At 34.7% G+C, this 21734-nt stretch overlaps 1 protein-coding gene across 9 annotated transcripts in view; it reads right to left on the minus strand.

Annotated features, from left to right (window-relative positions):
• The window catches only part of MIER1 (MIER1 transcriptional regulator), a 60292-nt gene that overhangs the window by 34297 nt on the left and 4261 nt on the right, over positions 1-21734 (minus strand). For 6 of the 9 annotated variants that reach the window (XM_081305944.1, XM_081305938.1, XM_081305940.1 and 3 more), the window contains 2 exons: positions 11540-11564; positions 5207-5352 (listed from right to left, as the gene is read on the minus strand). In XM_081305944.1, coding sequence (XP_081162070.1) covers positions 5207-5352; positions 11540-11564 — 171 coding nt within the window. Of the gene's footprint in view, positions 1-5206; positions 5353-11368; positions 11406-11539; positions 11565-12435; positions 12527-20514; positions 20783-21734 lie in introns of those variants that run through there. The other 3 variants (XM_081305946.1, XM_081305942.1, XM_081305943.1) reach the window with 3 other exon arrangements.

Consider the following 21734-nt stretch of genomic DNA (forward strand, 5'->3'; position numbering starts at 1 on the left):
AATTCTTCATTTTGGCAGTTAATTCTAGATGGATTTCTGTCTGTCTTTGTACTCCACAGGTTCTGATGCTATGCACAGTAATGCTATCCTATACAGCAAATATTGTTATTTCCCTCTTGGGAAAAAACAAAACTGATGAATAAATTCGAACAACAGTACGTTACTGTATTAGGAGCCGTTAGTCACCTGTTTTAGAAGACTTCTCATGTTATTCAAGTCTGCATTCTACCAGGTGACTAAGGAAGGGGCTTTCAACTTAAATTGGAACATCAGAATAACCTAGCAGTGTTTTATTCCCATTCATACAAATATTAACAGAATAGAAAAGGGGGAACAAAGAGGGAATACAGTAGATCATAGCTGTGGGTCACAGATACCTTTGAAATTAAGATTTATTTAGAGGTCATCATGTGCCAGATTTTGAGCCAAGTGCTTTAGATATATTGTCTTTATAATAACAACTGAACCTTAACAATGTTAATCCCAAGTCACCATGCTGATTAAGGAGTGCAGCTGAATTATGAACCCAGGCAGCTAACTCACTTACTTATATATGTATATATATTGCCTTCCTGGATTCCCGGAAACTTAATGTGGTAAGTGCACATTACCTTGAAGTAGTATGAAGATAAAAAGTACTGGGTTAATAGATTATGAGGAACAGTGAAAATGGGCATAATACAAGTGAACAAAAATATAAGACTATGCATTTACTTATATATTGTGCTTTAAGAAATAAGCTATCTAAGCACTGAAACAAAAAGGGGGCAATCATATCTGCATAAGCTAAAGGGAAGCCAAATAAAGGTAAAAATATAGACTTTTTAAAAAGACAAAATATCTAAAATGAAGTCTGTTCCACGTGTAAGATGATAGGGTAGAGTCATCAAACACATCAGTAATAAGGCTGGAGTGTTGTCAATCATCTGGCTGAAAAAGAGGTGATTTCTCTCTTGCACCAAAGGGTTAGTCATTAAGAAATTATTGTATGTGGCAACAGATGCTAGCTAGCCTAGATGTTAGGGCCATTAAGTGGGTAGACTCCTCTTATATCTACTGTACCAAATTGGACAAAACCATAAATGCTTATGAAGAGAGGAGAAAGAAGGAAAGAACCTTATTTCCAGCCAGGAAGACCTAAGGGACCACATTCAGATTAGAGAGATGGTTCCTAAGGTAATGAACCTCTTGGGGTTGGGGCTTGGTTAGAAGGTAAACTATGAAGGGATGAAGGCAATGAACTCTTTATAATCCCTTCGCTGGGCTTTCTTTTGTATTTATATAATTCAGTTGTATGTATACTTCAAGAAAAATCTCAGTCTCTCACATTTTAATTTTTATTCTCCAGCTCTGGAGATTCATTGGGAACATGCCAAATGTAAAAAAATATATATTAAATATTAATATTGCTAAAGTGTGATTTTTTTTTCCAAAAATATATCTAAATGCATAAAGATACAGCTAATCCTGATCTTTCTTTTCCCAAATGTAGTGCTATAATTGTGCCCAATTACTAATCTCTGAATTTTAAGAGTATTTGGAAAACAAAGTTAAACTTGAGAACTGCTAAATTCATGGCAAATGAAGTTTCTTTACTCTGGGAATGATTTTGATATTCTTCCTACTATCACTACAATAAATTCTAACCTATTTATATCTATTAAAACATTTAAAAAAATTTTTTGTAGTTATAGATAGATACAATACCTTTTTTATTTTATTTATCTTAATGTGGTGCTGAGGATCAAACCCAGGGCCTCATACATGCTAGGCAAGTGCTCTATCACTGAGCTACAATCCTAGCCCCCATTAAAACATTTAAATACTAAATTTATTTAATTAAAATACCTTTAATGTTGATTACATACATACAATTATAATAGTACAAATCAAAGCTGCTTCTATCAACAGTTTCCACTAAAAAGTTAGAATTCAAATCAAACTTAAAGCCATACTATGCAGTTACAGTCACTTTATGAACGAATTATTAGGAGTTTGTTCACAATTACTTCATAAAATCATTACATGCAACCAATATGTCAGGTGAAAAACACACTGTCACTTTCTAATGTAATTAATATTTTGTTTCTATAAAAGCAAATGTAATCAACATAAAACCTTGTGCATTTTTTAAAAAATAAGAACAAAAACAAATTTGGTTTGATTCATACCTAACAACTTTATAACTATAGGAAATATACCAGCCCTCAAACACCTTAGCTTCAGATTACATACGAAAGCATTGGTGATACTCTTAAACCTAAGATTTCAATGGTTTTTGAGAAAAGTTAAAAGAAGAATGTGAGAAGGAATAAGACTGGGTGAAATAAAAGGATTGGTTCCATTGTCTTTTTTGTTACTTTTTCTAACTTTTATAAATAATTCAATTTTAATTACTATTTCCTAAAGAGGGATTATTTGAAAGCAAATTTGGGGGGACTAAGAGGAGATAGAAATGTGAAATAGAGAAATAGGGAAAGATAATGATATACCTATAATATCAGCAGGACCCATTAACAATTTTATACTAAGTAAATGTTAATAGCCCATTCTCTGAAATAGAAGCAAACCATCATTCCACCTCATAAATTATTACAAACTGTACTAACACAGAATGTGATAATATGGAAAATATAACATGTCCCTCCTATGCCTATGCCTTTTACCCCATGATAGATTATTTGAAAATATAGCTAAAGTTTCTGTGACTATAGGCAAACAATTGAAAATAACTGCCTTTCCATTTCAGAAATATATGAAGCTACTGAGTGATAAATTAATTGTCCCCTGCCCCCAAATATACAAATTTGTTTGGAGATGGATCTCTTGGTAGAGTGCTTGCCTAGCATGCATAAGGCCTAGGGTTTAATCCTCAGTACCATCCACAACATGCATTTCATAAATCAATTGTTTCCCTTGATGTTCACCTAGGTTTTGATTCCAAGCAAATTATCCCTGTCTAATGCTATCTAAAGAAGACTTCTAAGTTTTTAATGTGCTTTTAATCAATTCTTGAAAGGTTTTGTGATAACTAATATACACTACTGCCACCAAGACCGATATTTTTCTCTGGCTCAAAATAATTAAATCATTAAATTGCTTAGGCACTATGGATTAAGTCAGCTCTAATCACTAAATGATCCAAAATGGTACCATCTAATAAGACTTGCCTAAATGGCAAGAGAATTTCTTTATAAGCTCTTAATTTTTTTTTTTTTTTTTTTTGTACCAGGGATTGAACCTAGAGGTGCTTTACCACTAAGCTACATTCCTAGCACTTTTTATTTTGAGCCAGGGTCTTGCTAGGTTGCTTAGGGCCTTGATAAATTGCTGAGGCTAGCGTTGAACTTTCAATCCTCCTGCTTCAGCCTCCTGAGTCACTGGAATTACCGGTACATACTATCATGCCAGCTTCAAACTAAAATTCTGAAACATAGTCATTATTACTATGAAAGTAAAAACAGTCATTTTTCCATACTATATATTCCAAATCCTTAAAAGTTGGCACTGTCATTTATCTAATGTTCTTTTTAACATGGAGTATAAGCAGATCATATTATAGAGCATGCCAGATTGACTTATGTAGTCATTCATTCTTTTTTTTTTTTTTTTTGAGTGATCACTCTGCTATGTACCATGAATTACACTGGTGAATAAAACTGACAGGTCCCTTCTCCTCACTAAATTCGTGGAGGCTACAAATAATAAATTAAATAAAAATTTAAAAATTGAGTTAGGATTTTAAAAAAGCATTGAATAGGATACAATAGTGGTTAAAACCAACCAAACAAAAAATAAAACTAATTGAGGAATAGGAAAGACCATTCTGTAGGAGCAACAACAAATCCATAGCAGCTAGCCTTTGAAAATATGTACCAGAGTGTTTATTTGCTGAAAAAGTTTCAAAGCAGGGAGAAACTGGAAAATCCAAGAACAAAGCAGCTAGTATGGTTATGAAATAGCAATAACAGGGGCAATGCAGTATATGGATGAGAAATCTTATCATTTAGATAGCCTTGCACAAGGTTGAATAACAGGAAGTCAGGAGGTTGAAATAAACTCAATTACATTTTCAAAAGATCATCATGGCTGCTGGGAAGAAATATAGTAGGAGCAAGACAGTAAAAGAGGAAACGGCAAACCAGTTAAGAAGCTATAGTAATAATCTAGGATAAAAATGACTGCAACCTGGGAAGAGAGGGAACAAAAGAATCAGACAAGAAATATTTTTGTGGGTAGAAATGATACGCTTATTTAGAAATTTGATATTGGGAGAGAAGGAAGCTAACTCCCTAGTTTCTGACTTAAACAAAAGGTGACATTGAAGATCTGAATCCCATTCCCAGAGATCCTGATTTCGTATGCCTGGAGAGAGGCAGAGGAATCTGTTGTTTTAAAAATAAATCTATGGACCAGGGTTGTGGCTCAGTGGTAAAGTGCTTGCCTGGCATGTGTGAGGCACTAGGTTAGATCCTCAGCACCAAATAAATAAATAAATACATAAATAGACAGATAGATAGATAAAAAATATTAAAAAAAATAAGTCTATGACAACTCTGATGATGCAGTTGACCCTCATAACTACACTTTGAGGTGCATTTATCTAGTTAGAAACAGGAGGGAAAAAACACAAGTTCCAGAACTGAGAATCAAGAAATGCAAACATTTAAATCTTGGCTAAAGGAAGAAGGGTCTGCAAGACAGTCTTCTTGGTGCGAGGGGGAGAGAATGGATAGAAAAAAGTAAAGTGGGGTACTCCAGAATTCAAGTAGAAGAAGGTAACAGTAAACTGCATTTATTAGCACTGAGAAAAAGTGAGGTAGACAGAGAAAAGTGAATCCAGAACACTTTATGCAGTAAATGGGAGATGATGACAATTCTTAAAATATTTTGGCTTCGAAGGGAAGTAAATAAAAGGTATAGTAACTGGGGAAAAGTAGTAGGAATTTAAGAGGAAATTTAGAATTGTTTTACTTTATAGTCCATTTTGACCCAGCCCTGTGACCCCTTACCAAATTCACTACTACTGAATTCTATTATTTCACATAATAAAACTATTTTTTAAACATTATTTAATTTCAAACTTTAAACATTCCACCTATGATCAAATGATATTCCCCGAAACCAGAGCATCAAAATTTCAATGTTTTCTCGCTCCACAAAAAAGTTATAACTGCTTCATCCTCTAGCTCTTAATATTATTTACCCTTGCAAGATCCTCTATTTCAGAACTGAAGTTTGTTTCTCCTTCCATCATTTCTTCTTCTTCTAATGTTCGTTCATCATCAAAATCATGAACCAGCATGTCAGCTGATGGATCAAATTCATGGTCATCTGATGTTGCTGAACCTCCTGGTAAAGAATATTTTTAAAAATATGGTAAACCAAATTAGGTATATCTTATTAATTTAGTGTACATACATTATTGAAGCCACATATAAGTACAAAAATTATCATAGAAAGTTATAACAGTAAATATTACTGTTTTTTAAAATTCCTGAACTTATTCATTATCACACACACACACACACACACACACACACACACACCCCCAAAACTCTTCTAGGAGAGAGCTTTACTGTTGAGCTACATCCCCAGTCCTACATAAAACACTCTTCTAAGGGTTTAGAGTTTGACCTGTTTTTACTCCTATAGGTTCAGTTACAACTGCAAAATTGAGGGAGGGTAAATATTTATAGCTTTAAAAACTGTGCTGTAATCTTCTGATTGTGAAGCTTTAGTTGTAAAGAATAAATTGATCATATCAATTAAAAATGACTTTGGGTGTAGGAAAACTCACAATCTTAACCATTTAAATACTGTTTGATAGACTCAATGAGCAATGAGTAAGGATCCCTCTGGCCCCTGAGAAGAATACATTGTAATGTGAAATAAACAGTCATTTGAATATACTTATCTGCTGCATGAAGACCTTTGGTCAATGACAGGCTGCATATACAATGGTGCCTATAGCATACAGTTTAGGTGTGTAGTAGACTATACCACCAAGTTTATGTATACACACTCTTCAATGACACATTTATCTGGAATGTATCCCTATCATTGAATTACCTGGGACACAATATAGTATAGTGAAAATACAGATGAACTCAAGTATTCTTCTATCAGCACTTCCTTGAGAACACATTCTAATATTTGAGTAGGTGACTTTAACTTACTAAGTTGATTTTGTTCTGAAATTCCTCAAAGACAGAGATAAAAGCAAAATTTATTAAAATTGCATACAAAAACTCTCTTTGAAACCATTAAATATAGTCTAGGGTAACTATTATGGAAGCCTGTCCATTTTTATATTGGTGATTAGGGAATTTTGCTAGACTCAATAGGGTCAATCTTTGTAATGGTAGACTGTAAAGGCTGGGAATTATAGTTTCTATAAATTAATCAACAAATTTGACCATTGCCAAACCTGGACTTAAGTTTGAAAAAGCATTACTTAACATCAATTTAAACTGTTTGAAGTTATATTAACAGATGTACTAATCCTTTTTCACTCTAATAAGAGAACTATTAAATAAAACAAAGAGACATACAGGTTGACTTTTGAAAGCCAGACTACAAGGGATAAGAAAATACCAAAAGCTCAGAGCTCTTCAGTCACCTTCCAAATTTTTTAAAAATAAGAACCGTTTTTTTCTGCTTAGTATTGCCAGATAGTATGCTCAAGCATTTCACATACAGTACCTCACTAATCTTCAAACAATTTTATCAAGTAGGTATCGTCACACCATTTAAAAAGAGGAAAAAACAAAAGACTTTAGGTTTAGAGAATTTAAGTAGCACCCCAGAACTCATAGAGACTGTAGGTGGCAAAGATGGAATCTGAATCCTGTGTCTAATTCCAATTTCTATGTTTTTACTGCACTCCATGCCTTATGTAAGTCCTTAAGTATCCTGCTTCAAAGCGTACTTAAGAACAGCCTATTACTAAGATGAGTGAATCGCAAGCCAGGTCAGACAGCAAAGCACACTTTGAAGGCAGTGTGCTCAGAGGAGCATTTAAAAAAATGGTATTAAATATGAATTACTAAATATATAACTGTTAGCCAAATCATATATAAGATTATATTAAAATGAGTTATTAATGATTATCAGTTTTAGAATTACAAAAAACCTAGAAAAGCATACTATCTTAATTTCTACTGGAATTAAGAAAAACTTGGCATACATTTAGAAGGGCATCCTAACAGTGAGTGAGGGTTTCCATAGGAAACGGTTTCCATAGGAGCACAATTTAAGAATGATTAATTTAGATTTAGACTTTTGTCTTAATTGTTATCTCTTTTTTCCAAGTTTTCAAAGGAAACTTTCAGTTCACACAGGAATCTTCCGAGATACACAGCAATCAATAATTAAGTCTTTCTACAGATGATGCTCTACTTTTTTTCTCCTTTATAGGCAAAAACACCCTTAAAAAAAACCCAAATCTCATACCATTTCTTTGTACATTATCCTAATTATAACATAATTCTTTTTTTTTTTTTGTCAACTGATCTTTAATAAGGAAGCAAAGCAATTCAAAGGGGAGTGAATATTCTTTTCCAACAAATAGTTGTGGAATAATTAGACATCTACTTGCAAAAAAATCATCATATTTCTTTTTTTTTATTGTTGGTCGTTCAAAACATTACATAGTTCTTAATATATCATATTTCACAGTTTGATTCAAGTGGGTTATGAACTCCCATTTTTACCCCGTATACAGATTGCTGTATCACATCAGTTACACTTCCATTGATTTACATATTGCCATTCTAGTGTCTGATGTATTCTGCCGTCTATCCTATTCTCTACTATCCCCCTTCCCCTCCCCTCCCCTTTTCTCTCTCTACCCCCTCTACTGTAAATCATTTCTTCCACTTGTATTATTCTTCTCTTACCCCTCTTTTCCTCTTATATGTAATTTTGTATAACCCTGAGGATCACCTTCCATTTCCATGCGATTTCCCTTCTCACTCCCTTTCCCTCCCACCTCTCATCCCTGTTTATTAATGTTAATCTTCTTCTCAAGCTCTTCGTCCCTACCCTGTCCTTGGTTACTCCCCTTATATCAAAGAAGTCATTTGGCATTTGTTTTTTAAGGATTGGCTAGCTTCACTTAGCATAATCTGCTCTAATGCCATCCATTTCCCTCCAAATTCTATGATTTTGTCATTTTTTAATGCAGAGTAGAGTAATACTCCATTGTGTATAAATGCCACATTTTTTTATCCATTCATCAATTGAAGGGCATCTAGGTTGGTTCCACAATCTTGCTATCGTGAATTGTGCTGCTATGAACATCGACGTAGCAGTGTCCCTGTAGCATGCTCTTATTAGGTCTTTAGGGAATAGACCGAGAAGGGGAATAGCTGGGTCAAATGGTGGTTCCATTCCCAGCTTTCCAAGAAATCTCCATACTGCTTTCCAAATTGGCTGCACCAATTTGCAGTCCCACCAACAATGAACAAGTGTACCCTTTTCCCCGCATCCTCTCCAGCACTTGTTGTTTGACTTCATAATGGCTGCCAATCTTACTGGAGTGAGATGGTATCTTAGGGTGGTTTTGATTTGCATTTCTCTGACTGCTAGAGATGGTGAGCATTTTTTCATGTACTTATTGATTGATTGTATGTCCTCCTCTGAGAAGTGTCTGTTCAGGTCCTTGGCCCATTTGTTGATTGGGTTATTTGTTATCTTATTGTCTAATTTTTTGAGTTCTTTGTATACTCTGGATATTAGGGTTCTATCTGAAGTGTGTGGAGTAAAGATTTGTTCCCGGGATGTAGGCTCCCTGTTTATCTCTCTTATTGTTTCTTTTGCTGAGAAAAAACTTTTTAGTTTGAGTAAGTCCCATTTGTTGATTCTAGTTGTTAACTCTTGCGCTATGGGTGTCCTATTGAGGAATTTGGAGCCCGACCCCACAGTATGTAGATCATAGCCAACTTTTCCTTCTATCAGACGCCGTGTCTCTGATTTAATATCAAGCTCCTTGATCCATTTTGACTTGACTTTTGTGCAATAACATAATTCTTAAATGCATGTATTATCAAAAATAATCACACTGATTCCTAACTATTCGTTACTCTCTTACCAACTAAAAACAAACAAACCTCAAGCCATGAATACACAGTATTAAATCACAAGTACTATTTAACTTACCAGAAGTCCCTATTTTTTGTCATCATCTGTAAAGCCAAGTAAGACATTTCACTGCCTCACTACATTAAATAACAAAGTGTAGGTGAATTTCTCCCATTTCATTCCAAATTCTCGCCCACATATACACTGCACTTTTTTCTGTTAACTTATTAACTTTCAATTTCTGTTGTTTTTCTAGCTTTAATCTGACTGTTTTGTTTTATCTGACTTTTTACCTTGTTTTTTAGGTAACTAATCATCCTAACTAACTATCATCCTATTCCTTTTTGTCAATTGCTAGGTCCATCATTAGGCTGTTTACAGGACCGGGGGTGAGGATCGGGGAGGATACCACAATAATAAATTCTTAGGAGTAGGGAGTCTAGTGCGTTGTATACATAAAAATTTGCTTCAGTGTTAAGGCAAATATCACAGCTTTATCACAAAATGCCATCTTACTGCATAAAAGGTAGTTTATGCCTTTTCAAAGATTCTAATGGCTACTAGTGTCATAGATAAAGCTTTTCATTGTACCTCCACTTTGGTTTACAGGTTACATTGGCTGAAGTCTTGAACAAACCACTTAGTATGGTCATGTGATTATAATTATTAACATTGATTCCAAAGTACACATGCTATAAAGGGCACAGTCTTTTGCCATGAACCAATTTTTTTTTTTTTTTTTAACATGGGGCTTCTAATTCTTGATTTTCTCCATTAACTTTTGTTAATTCTCTACTAGCATTATTTACAACAAACATTATTTTTTGCAGAAGCCTGATATTAAAAAACATTGTCTAACTGTAAATATTTTCTTCAGTCTGAAAACAATCTAAAAAATAAAATAATCTACATATATAAGTATTCAACAAGTAGCAAAGGTGATTAAAGATATTTGTGTTCTTTAATCTCCATTATTCTTTCTGTTCTGCCCAGGCTGATGCAAACTGAGTTTAGTTTTGGAGAAGTTATTTTTATATATTTATGCACTTGCTGCTTAATGCCTCAAAACTGATAAAAAAAATCTAAACAGTCTAAATATTAATGAACACTAGAACCTATTTTTTGCAATGAAAATGATCAGTTTGAAAAAAAATCCTGGAAACAATTCTACTTTCTAAAAAAGATATGATGATATAATACTTATGTGAGGTCAGATTACTTCCAATTTCAACCCATCCAGAACGTATCTATAAACCAGAAAGCTAAAAATATCCTTGAGTTTCAGAAACGTCACAAAGCATGTTAGAAAAAGCAGAATGCTTTCAGTTGAAATAAAGACAAAATCAACTGTAAACTGAGCATTCTAGTTATTTACAAGGGTTCTGGAAGTAATCTAGTCCAACCCTATCGTATATAATGATTTTTACTCATGAAAAGGACCCTGGACCATTATTTTAAGCATTTCTGAAAAAAAGCTTTCTTCCTAAAACTAAAGACACAGAAAGGTGATTGCTACAATAATATGGAATAATGTGGAATGTATCTCATATCTAAATATTCAATATATGTGAGATGTGTTTTAAATAAAACATTACCAGGCCTCAGAAGACTCCCTTTCACACTCTTCTACATAGGGATGCTCCTTAATCCAAATAACCCATGACTTGGTAAAGTCCCTGGACACTAAGGCAAAAAGACTAGTACCTGACTCTTTCCTTCCTGCTCCTGAACTTCAATATGAATGCTGTACCCAGAAGTACCAAAGATCCTGAGATCCTGAGAACCCTAAATCTTAAATTTAGATTTTATATAAAATATTCTAATTTCTAAACACCACTACAGTGACCAAACAAAAAAATCTGTGACCCTAATTGATCACAAGTTTACACCTTTAAGATAGGAATAAAAGAACTGCATCTGAGGGAAAATAAAAAATTCTAGATGAAAGGTCAGAGAATAAAACTTGATCCTACTCAAATTTAAGAACTGCTTCCTTAACTTACAATACTATTCAATTCTTGAATCTTTTTTTACTCTATTTTCCTGCCCCAATAAATATACTAATAATTTTTCTCAAATGAAACATTCTGAATGTCCTACACAAATAAATGTCTAACCTAATTGATTCCCCTTTAAAGCATACACTTTGCATATGCTTCAATTCAAATAACAACTTGAAATCATAATAAAAATTCATCAATTCACCAATGAAAAAGAGGAAAGGAAGGGGAGGGAGGAAGAGGACCCAAAAATAGTCATGAGGACAAACCCACGGCAGCCTCACCTGTACTTTCATGGGCAGTCAAACATTTCATCCATTTCTTTTTCCCCAGAGAAAAGAAGCATTCAGAAAAAAAGCAAGTCAGATGACAGTCTAACTCCTCTAGCCTTTATGCAACTAATAGGACAAATGTTAGGCAATTATAGATCATAAAAAAATATAGAAAATACTTACCTGGACTTGAAGACTCAACAGATGGCTGAAGAGGGGGAGAAAAAAAGACAAATTAGCATTTTTGTATAGCACATCTTCCCAAACAATATAGGAAGCATCTGATGACAAACATCACACCAAAAACTATGGTAAGCTTTAATATCTGAATTGTTTTAAAATAAACTAAAACCTTCAACATAACCCTTTACTTTCTATTATATTTAAGCATAGAGAAAAATCTAGAATACTACTGAATCTAGAAAGAAGATAATAATATGAAATTCATTCAGATTTTAAAAGCAAAAGTGGGCCTCATAACGTGGATTAAGAGGCATGATTTTAGATCTTGGAATTTTCTGAAATACATTTTGTCTTTCCAATAAAGAAAAAACTATGCACAAAGTTTGCTATCAAACTGGTCTATGGCTTTAAAAAAAATGAATTGTGAAAATGGAGGCAGAAACAACTTAAAGGCATCATTATAAATAAAAATTATGTTGTAAGAAAGAAAAAGGAAAGAATTAAAAATGTTATATGAAGTATAGGCTAACTTTAACAAAAAATAATTATTTCTTAAAAGTTATCACAGAATTAGTAACCATTCAAACTAAAGACTAGAAAGGGTAGGTTATCTAAGGGGAGACTGCAAGATTTCCAATTATAACGTTTCCTCTACTGTACCATTCTATCATAAATTTAACCACAAGCAACTGGAAAACATGAAGATGAAAATTTGTAGGAACTTATTTTAGTAATGTTACCACATGTCAGTAAGTATGTGGTTGTATTTTACCTCAATTGTTAATTTACAACTATAAAAAAGTTTTATCTACATATTCCTACAAGACAAATTCAGTAAAAGATGTTTAAATGACATAAATTTATAAATAAAACTTTGCCAATTCATTCAGAGGTACCTATTTCACGTCCATTAGAAGACAGACAGGGAGGAAGGCCAAAAGCACTAGCAATAGAATGATAGGGATACTGCAGTATTCTTTGCTTCTGCTAAGTAATGGGACAGAGAGAGGCAAGAAGAAAAAGAAATTAGGAAAATGATGCTTACTTTTTCAAAAGCTAGGGTCAAAGACAAATTCCTATAAAATGTTTTAAGTTCCATTTTGAAAATTGTATACAGTGTACTATTTTAAGTATGGCATTCTAAATTTCATGGTGACTTGGGTTCTTGGGGCACACTTTTTCAAAGGTCCTATTTTTTTCCCTATCAATTCTTGGAATGGTTCTTTCTTATAGCATTATCTAAGAAAAAACAACAATATCTAGTATTTTATTTCCAATGCCACAACACTACAATTATTTAAAAGTTACTCTGCTGGAACAGTCAATATAATTCTTTTTTCCTCCAATTAATTACTCCTGAAGAGTGGGGGTGACATGAAGAGAGTAATGTAACCACAAAAAGGGTTTCTAGCTTGCTTAACATCGTTTGGGGCACAGCTATGACTTGAAATGGTTTTAACCATCACAATTATTACACAGCAAACTAATATTTTAAAATATTAATTCACTCATGTTTCATGCAGTTAAATTTTATTTTCCAAGTATAAACCCAATCTCCATACAAGGCTACAGCAACATTATTGACCACCTTCATCAGATTGTTCACTACCACAGGGAGTAGTCTTACAATGTTGCTTTTCTTTTCTTTTTTAGTACTGAGTATTGAACTCAGGGGTACTTAACCACTGAACCATATCCAAGACCATTTTTTTGTATTTTATTTAGAGACAGGATCTCACTGTGTTGTGTAGGGTCTGGCTAAGTTGCTGAGACTGGCTTTTGAACTTGTGATCCTCATGCTTCAGCCTCCCAGCTACTGGGATTATAAGGAGCGTACCATCACACCTGCAATGCTGGTTTTCTTTTTAGAGAACTTTTAGAACAAAATTTATATGACATAAACAAGAAAAATATGCATTACTTATGAATTAGAAACTTAAGAGAAATAGTTCTTAGGCAAATATTTAGTTTTAATTTACACTCCAATAATTATCTCATTTGACAGTCTTATGATAAAAAAGGCTTTCTGATTAAAAACAAATTACTAAAATTGAAGGGTATGTTTTTACTGACACTACCTAGAATAATTCTAGGGATGCTGAATTGCAAATGGTATCTACAAGAGGCCTCACCAACCCTAAATGATCATTATTTTATTGGTCAATAGTTACCACTTTAAAGTTCTGAAAAGGTTCCAAATATTTTCCATTTTTTCAGATACCAAATATTTAGAGAACTGGTAGCATTTGTAAGTATAGCCCACATAGAGCAAAGCACACAAAGTTCAAAGATTACATCAGAGGTACTGTAATGTGTTGTAATGTGTCAAGCATTGATTAGCACGGAAGAGCAAAAGGCAGAATGGTTTGCCCATATTTAGTATCCATATACATTTTAGTATTTTACATCCAAAATAAAATTTTATTGTGTCAGTTTAGGAGACAGGAATGAGATTAGTTTCTTGCAAGTTAACTATATCCAATTAAATAAAAAATGAGCTTCTAAAACTAGCATCTGAAAACAGTTCATACTGTGAACATTACATTGTTCAACTGACAAAATGATTATCTTTCAAGATAAAATGTGAACTTATATTATAATATGGGAAGTTTCAGGGTGGAATGAGGGCAATTTTTATTTAGCTATGAAAAAATACAGAACTAATTTATATTTACATAATGCTACACATTTTCAAAGGCATAGTTTCTTGATCATAACCGTAAATCTAACATTACCTTATTTTACAGATTAATAAACCCAGGGATATAAAATGAGATAAAGGTTCCACTGTGGTAATGAAGTCAGACATGAAGCCTACAACCTCTGACACCTCAGAGTTCTTTTTATACCTTCCGGAGAAAGAACCTCATAATTTTTTGCTAACTTTTTTCTCTTTCCCCTTACTTTCTATTTCCTTCTAAAATGGTTTTTATCAGTTCAAAGCACGTTTAAAATGTGAACAGAGTTGACATCTGTCTTACCAGACTGTAACCTATGTCTTTTTAGGAAGTGATATCTCTATCTAACAATACCCTCCAAGAAAACTTGCACCATTTACAATTACTACAGCAAATTAGAAAGGGGTAAGAGAGGGGAAAAATTAAAACAAACAAAACATTAAACGTAAACAAGTGCTTATAGAAACACTTGGTTTCAGAAAAAGATCAAAATATGAGTGTAAGCTGGAAAATTTTTAAATTGTGGTTTAAGAATATTTAAAATGCACTTAGACCTTACTGGTAGAAAGGAGTCCGCTCAACAATTTTTGACATCATTTTGCCAACATGAACTTCCCCTTGTGATATACCTAAAACAGTACATTCAGATATATGTATACCATTCATTACCACAATGTTGTTCTAAGCAAAAAGTTGGGGGAAAACCAAAATCCATTTTAACTTTTTAACTAGTTCAAAATATATAGCTCCTTCAAACCATGGGACACCATAAATTCATTAAAAAGGATGAGACAGATAGGTTTGTGTTGAAAGAGAAAAAAATGCTAAGAAAATTAAGATTTAAAAAATGTAGAATGTGCAACAAACTGGGCTAGAATATGCATAAATTTTTTTTCCTCAAAAAGATACATAAGAATTTGTTCATAATAGCTTTTTCTAGGGGATAAATTAGGGAGAAGAGGCTTTTTTCAGTTTACATTTTTCTGTTCTCTTGGAATTTTCCAATCTCTTTTGTTGAATTATAAACCATTTTCATTTTCTTCTCTTTTCAATTTTTAAGAAAACCTAGTACTTGGTACTATTTTTTTCAAAGTTATAATTTTGAAATTTTTTTGGTGCATATATACTTGTTTTATCAGAGATGGGAAACAATACTGGAAAGACAAACCTAAAAGTAATTAGTATGCTAACTCAAATGAAAAAAGTGCTCTATTAACTTTTGTATAGCATGTTATCCTTGCCAGTATATTTAAGATTTAGTTGATAAAGTTACTAACAGTTATAACAAATACTCAATGCCTCCTAATTATTCAAATATTTCTTTTCATTTTTCTAGAACATGGTGGAAAATGGTGGGAAGTGTTTCATGCAACAGAAAACTGTAATCTGGAGATAAAAGACTGATTCTAGAAAAAGGCTAGACTATTAACATTTTTACAAAAAAAAAAAAAAATTAAGGTAGTAAGGAAGTATTCCTAGGCTCTTTTATTTCAGCCAATCAAAAGCTTATTTTCCATGCAAATAAGTGAACAAAACTCCCCCCCCTCAAACCAATTCCATCACCATTTCTTTAAGTGTAGCCAACATCTCCTTAAGTTATAGAGGCTAAATCAGATTCTCAAAGCAATTAAGGACAGAGGTCAGGAAGGAGTTTGGGACCCTATTCTTGGATATAAGTTGCAGGGATACTATGCCCAGGGCTTAGTACCCTCTCCTGCCATACAAAATTATGTCCCATACTTTGCTGTTACTTTCAGAAATCCTAGGGTATAAAATAGTTAAGTATGTTTTGGAATTAAAATTAATAAATTTACAACAATAAGAATAATTTAGAGGATAGAATGATATTATGGAAAATAAGCATTAGGAATGCAGAAGGCTGTGTTCTACTCTTAACTGTGCCAGACTAACTGTATGACTTAGGAAAAACTGTATAAACTCTGCTCAAGTTCCACTTTCTCTATGATGAAAAATTTAGATCATTTCAATTTTCAAGACCCGAGTTTCTTACTTTTATTATGAATTGTTTGAAATGTGTAATACTACTAAAGAGTATTTAGCTAAATGAATGAACATATTTTCTCTTCTGAATAATTTTTTTTTGAATCTAGAACTATAAGGAAAAGACAACCTCAATTTGCAAAGTTATTTTAGGGTGCTACTTCACAAACTGCTTATCTACAAAATATAACAGTCATACTTCTAAGCCACAAAACAAGCTCAACAGAATAGACCCCCAGCAGTGAACAGTTTAATTACTGCAATAAACATTGAAACCATTTGCAAATCTTCTGATCTGAACATCAATCAAGAAATTTCTATGAAGCTGTTTACTATTCATATTATATGTAAGGGGGTGGGATTCGGTGCCCTTAAGATTCAATAGAAGTGTTTATTTCTAAATTATTTGAGAAACTGATTAGTCCCTCCAGAATTATCTTAAAATAATTCACTACTACTTCTTTTTTTCCCCCCAGTTGTTAAGGGACCTTTATTTCATTCATTTATTTATATGCAGTGCTAAGAATCCAGTGCCTCCTCACACATGTGAGGCAAGCACTCTATCACTGAGCCACAACCCCAGTTCCAGTGATTCACTTCTTTCTTTGTCCCACCAAACCTTTAAGTTTTCAGGTATTTCAACTCTCATACTTCCACTGAACTAAGCTTTTTAGGACTCTGATGCATTGGTGCTCATGCCTACTTTGGATAAAACCTTAATTTTTTTTGAAGTATAAACTAAAAATACATAAATAAATAAATAAATAAATACATACCAGAATATAGAATTATTTAAGGCTTAAATCCATTGCAGTGGAACAAGTTTTGCTTACAGTAGAAATTCACACACTGACATGATCCTATTTCCTTAAAGCACAAAATCCAAGTACTCTTAAAAAAAAGTACTAAGGAATATTTTTAAAAGAAATAAATAGTGAGTGAATAGTTCATGTACCATCTTTAAAAATATTAAAATACTTAGCAGTATTAAATTCATTATTTTTTTCATTTTATTATAGAAATGTGACATAGGATAAAAGAAGAAAAAATTAAAAAGAACAGGTCTTGCACTGTGCTGAAGCTTTTTTCCTTGAGAAGAAAGTCCCTTACATGTTTATAAACTTTGAAAATAAATGACAAATTGTTCATTCCCAAGGTCCCTATAACACATTCCTTATAAAACCCTAAGGATCAACTATTTCTTCCTCTTTTTCTCTCTCTCTCAGTGCCTTCATAAAACTGTAACTACCCTTTAATTTCCTTTAAGTGTGACAAGGAGAGCCTCCTTTTAAAAGGATGGTAAATAATTTTAAGGAATAAGCAAAGTGAAATTTACCAAAAAGTGCTAAGAAAGGGAGCATTTGCCATTCTTCTCAGTATATTAAGTGTTTTTAATACTAATACAATTTAAACCATTAAATACATACTTCCTATTATGGATTCAATTAGGATGATTAGATCAAAATTATGAATAATTAGCATATTTAGTACATCTAAAATAATTTGAATTCAAGAATTAAAATATTTTCTTAAAAAGTCAGGGTCATTCTCTTATGTAGGAAACAACAACAAAAAGAAAACCTAGAAGCATAAAACCTACATTTTCCTCTGGAGACATGTTTCTTCAATAACTGTTTTTCCCCCAAAGATTTAACTGCTTACTGCTGCTCTGCACTGTTATTTCTTAAGTTAACATCAATATTCAGGTCTACTTAATCAAAAGCACAACAGTTGAGTATATGAATTATTTTACCACATGTATCATAAAGAATAAATCTGAGAGCTCACACAAAAAGTAAAAGGATGCTATAAACAAAGCATTTCTCATTCATTTAATCTTTTGAAACCAACAGTCTTTAAAAAATCATCACAATTACTGAAGTTTGAGGGTTTTGTTTTTGTTTGTTTATGGCAGTGCTGGTGATAGAACCTATGGTCTTCCATGCTATTCTAGCTCTCTACCACTGAGCTACATCCCCAGCTCAATTACTGAAGTATTGAGACCAAAAAATTTAAATTATTTTTACTTTTTACCTCTTCATCTATTTTAGATTGTTTAATAGGACACACCAAGGTTCTTCTACTTTTCCTTTAAAGTCACAATAAATAAAACCATCTACAAGTAACTGAAGAATATAAAAAATGATTTAAAGATATCAAGTCATTAAATACACTGAAAATAAAATCATTTTTTTTCTCCTTGAAATTGAACCATCCATGCGTTCCTGAAAACATGAGAGTTCCATTCTCCAAACAATGAAATATTTAAGAAAAATATACACTTTGTAATAAAAAGCATATACTAGAAAATATTAGGAAATGATAGGTGACTCCAAATACTGTTTCTCCCCTCTTACATTAATGAAACCATCTTTAATTTCTGAAACAAGATGTTAATAAACATGTTTTCGGTACACCAGGCAGTAAAATTTCTAGATGACTTTTTTTAAAAAATCAAATTTCAATGTATTTTCATATAAAGTTATTTTTCTTCCTTAGTAACCTATCTTGGATTATGATCACACAACTTAAAGCTCAAACCATTGAGCACCACAAGGGAAGAAACACTACTTCCTTAACACAATTTTACTTACCTAATGAAAACCCACCAAAAGGAGGTCCATTGCTACATTACTACTCCTTCTCTACGTATCAAGCAAAATACACAATACGATCCTCACTGCTTTCTAAAATCTAGGTAAAAACCATCAGACTACTAGATTAAATCCAGTCACATTTAAGTGAAACAGAAACGACTATGCTTTCCAAATCTTGTGCTCTGAAACGCAATTTTTTTTAACCACAAAAAGCCAAAGAAATGAAAATATAAGATCTAAATTTAGATATACATCAGAAATATTGTTTTTTAAAAGACTAGTAGCGGCACAAAGTCATGGTACAATAAAACCTTTTCCCCCTTTAACAGCAAATACTCCCGGACATAGATATAAATCTAGTTTCCATAAGACAAGTAGAAATAACATCCTAAGAGCTTCCAGAAAACAAACCTTTAGGTACCTAAAAAAAGCTACACAATCCAACCATTTTTCTGTATTCCAAGGTGTAAAAAGGGTATTATGGTATTGACAAAAATACGACTGATTTTAGTTAGCAAATAAAGGAGTTAAAAATTGGGGGCTAAAGGACAAATAAAATTACCTACTTCCTGAATCTATTTTTAGGTGTCTCTAAAAATGAATATGGTAATTCTAACAAGAGTAATGCCATATTAACCAAATGTTGAGTGGCTTTTCAAGGAGACACACAAATCCAAATACATGACTTCGAACTCAGGGATAAAGAGTAACGAAATTTTCACATGGGTGGAAAAAAAAAGTAAACAAAACAAATAAATCACAAAACTTCCCTACGTTTAAAACCTTAAACGAGAGACAAAATTTGGATTTTTAATAGCATATACGAAGTTCCAATTAATTATAAACCAACAAGTGGTTTTTTGTCATCAATTTCGTGTTCCAAATATGCAAAACAATCTAACATAGCAGAAAGGGGCTTTGGAAACTTGTTTACTAGAAAATGAGCAAAGACAAGTAAGGGGGGGGGGATTTCTTAAGAAAACAAAAATCAGAAGGAAAATAAGTAGCTTTGATTTGGATTGGGGGGGGGGGGTGTGCTAAACGGTGAAGGGAGTTAAGTTGAAGGGTAGAAAAGCAACTCCAGAGGTTCTACCTGGCGGCGGCGGTGTGTATGTTGAAAGGCGGGGGAGGGAGTTGTTAACTCTTCGGAGAAATGGGGAGATTCCCCTAGTTTGAAAGGCGGAATTGGGAACGTGATTTTCTCCACGCTCATTTTATCTTTACTAGGAGAATTAAAGGCCGTTCAGCCTTTTCTCCACCAACAGCGAATGGGTGTCAGTAGCAAACGGGTGGGGGTGACGCGGAAGGGCGCAACAGCATCTCGGTTAGGGAGGGAAGAAACTTCGCAAGAGGAAGCAGCGGCTCCTCTCAGGCCCTGGCACCGGCCGGCGAAGTTGCGCCACAGGCACCCCTTCCCAGACCAGCGCCCCCTCCCCCTCGCCCTGCACTACTGCGTAGCACCCAGCCCTTGAAACTGGCCCCGAAGTCCAACTACGTCTCCGCTTTCTCCTACCCCCGGACCCATCCCAACTAAGTTCCAGGGAAAACTCCCGCCCAGAGCGCGGCCTGTTCGGGACAACAGGTGGGCAGTGGCGCCAGCAGGGCTGGGCCTCTCCTGGCCAGGCCCACTCCACTCCTCCCCGGCCAGGGCCCGGGGGCGCCCGGCTCCGGGACAGGGAGGGGGAGCTCGCTCCCTTACCTCCGCCATATTTGCCGTACTGCCGGGTCACATCTCCGCGGCGGCCGCGGCTGGGTCACGGCCAGAACCCGGATGTGAGACTCGGCAACGGGACTCCGGCCGCCGCCGCCGCCTCTGCCGCTCCCGCCGCCGCTGCCTCGGCGGGAACGCGCAGGAGCCGCCCGAGCGCGCCCACCACACCCCACTCCGCCCCCTCGCGGCGCCCCGGCTGGGCTGGACTGGAGGGAAAAGGCCAGCTAGCACGCGCGGAGCAGGGACGCGAGAACGCGCGCGCGGCCCCGCGGCCAGCCCTCCTGGTAGAGCGCGGACGGGGCGGGGCCAAGGTGGGTGTGGGGAAGTTGGGTATCTCCGCGCCAGGCGCCCGCCCCAAAGGACCTGCGACCGGAGCCCGCGCATCTCGGGCAGAGAGGGCGCGAGAAGGTACCAGAGCCCCGTCCAGCATTTACATAGCAGTGGAAAATACGTTCTGTTTTACAAGTCGGTCATTTTTGAATGCTGGAGAACGGATGTTGCTGGGATGCAACAGTGGCACGAACTGTAAAACGGTTATCCCTTTACAAATATTTCTCGGTGATTCCCGACAGGAAATGTAACATCCCACATCCAAAATCTTTTTTTTTTTTTTTTGTACCGGGGATTGAATAATTCAGGGGCACTGGATCACTGAGCCACATCCCCAGACCTATTCTGTATTTTATTTAGAGACAGGGTCTCACTGAGTTGCTTAGCGCCTCCCTTTTGCTGAGGCCAGCTTTGAACTTGAGATCCTGCCTCAATTTAGAAGGGGCAAAGCAAAGATTAAGAAAAGGGACTGTTAGGTAGTCTGCCATCCTCAAATTTCATTTGTTTTTCCTCACACACTGTATGACGCCAGTAGCAACATACATCAATGGTTGAATTTTTGCACAACTAAACAAAAATTTTAAATGTAAAATAATGAGAAGTCGTTCTTTGATTGACATAAATAATCTACTTGACTGCATGGAAGAACCTACTTGTTTGCAATGCCTGCGATTTGAAAGTTTTAATGTATTGGCCTAGAGCTGCCAGTTGGCCTTAATACCAATACTGATGAATGCCAGAGCCAATGATTTCAAAGTAACAAACTTGTTTCACTTCCATTACTAAAGTAGATACTAGCCAATACCAAGGCACTATTACTTTACTAAACCAGGAATTTAAAAAGATTTATTCAAAAGACACTTTTTTGTCCACCCCCA

This window comes from Spermophilus citellus (genome assembly GCF_964194105.1).
Source record: "Spermophilus citellus genome assembly, chromosome: 9".
In the NCBI taxonomy this organism is placed as follows: domain Eukaryota; kingdom Metazoa; phylum Chordata; class Mammalia; order Rodentia; family Sciuridae; genus Spermophilus; species Spermophilus citellus.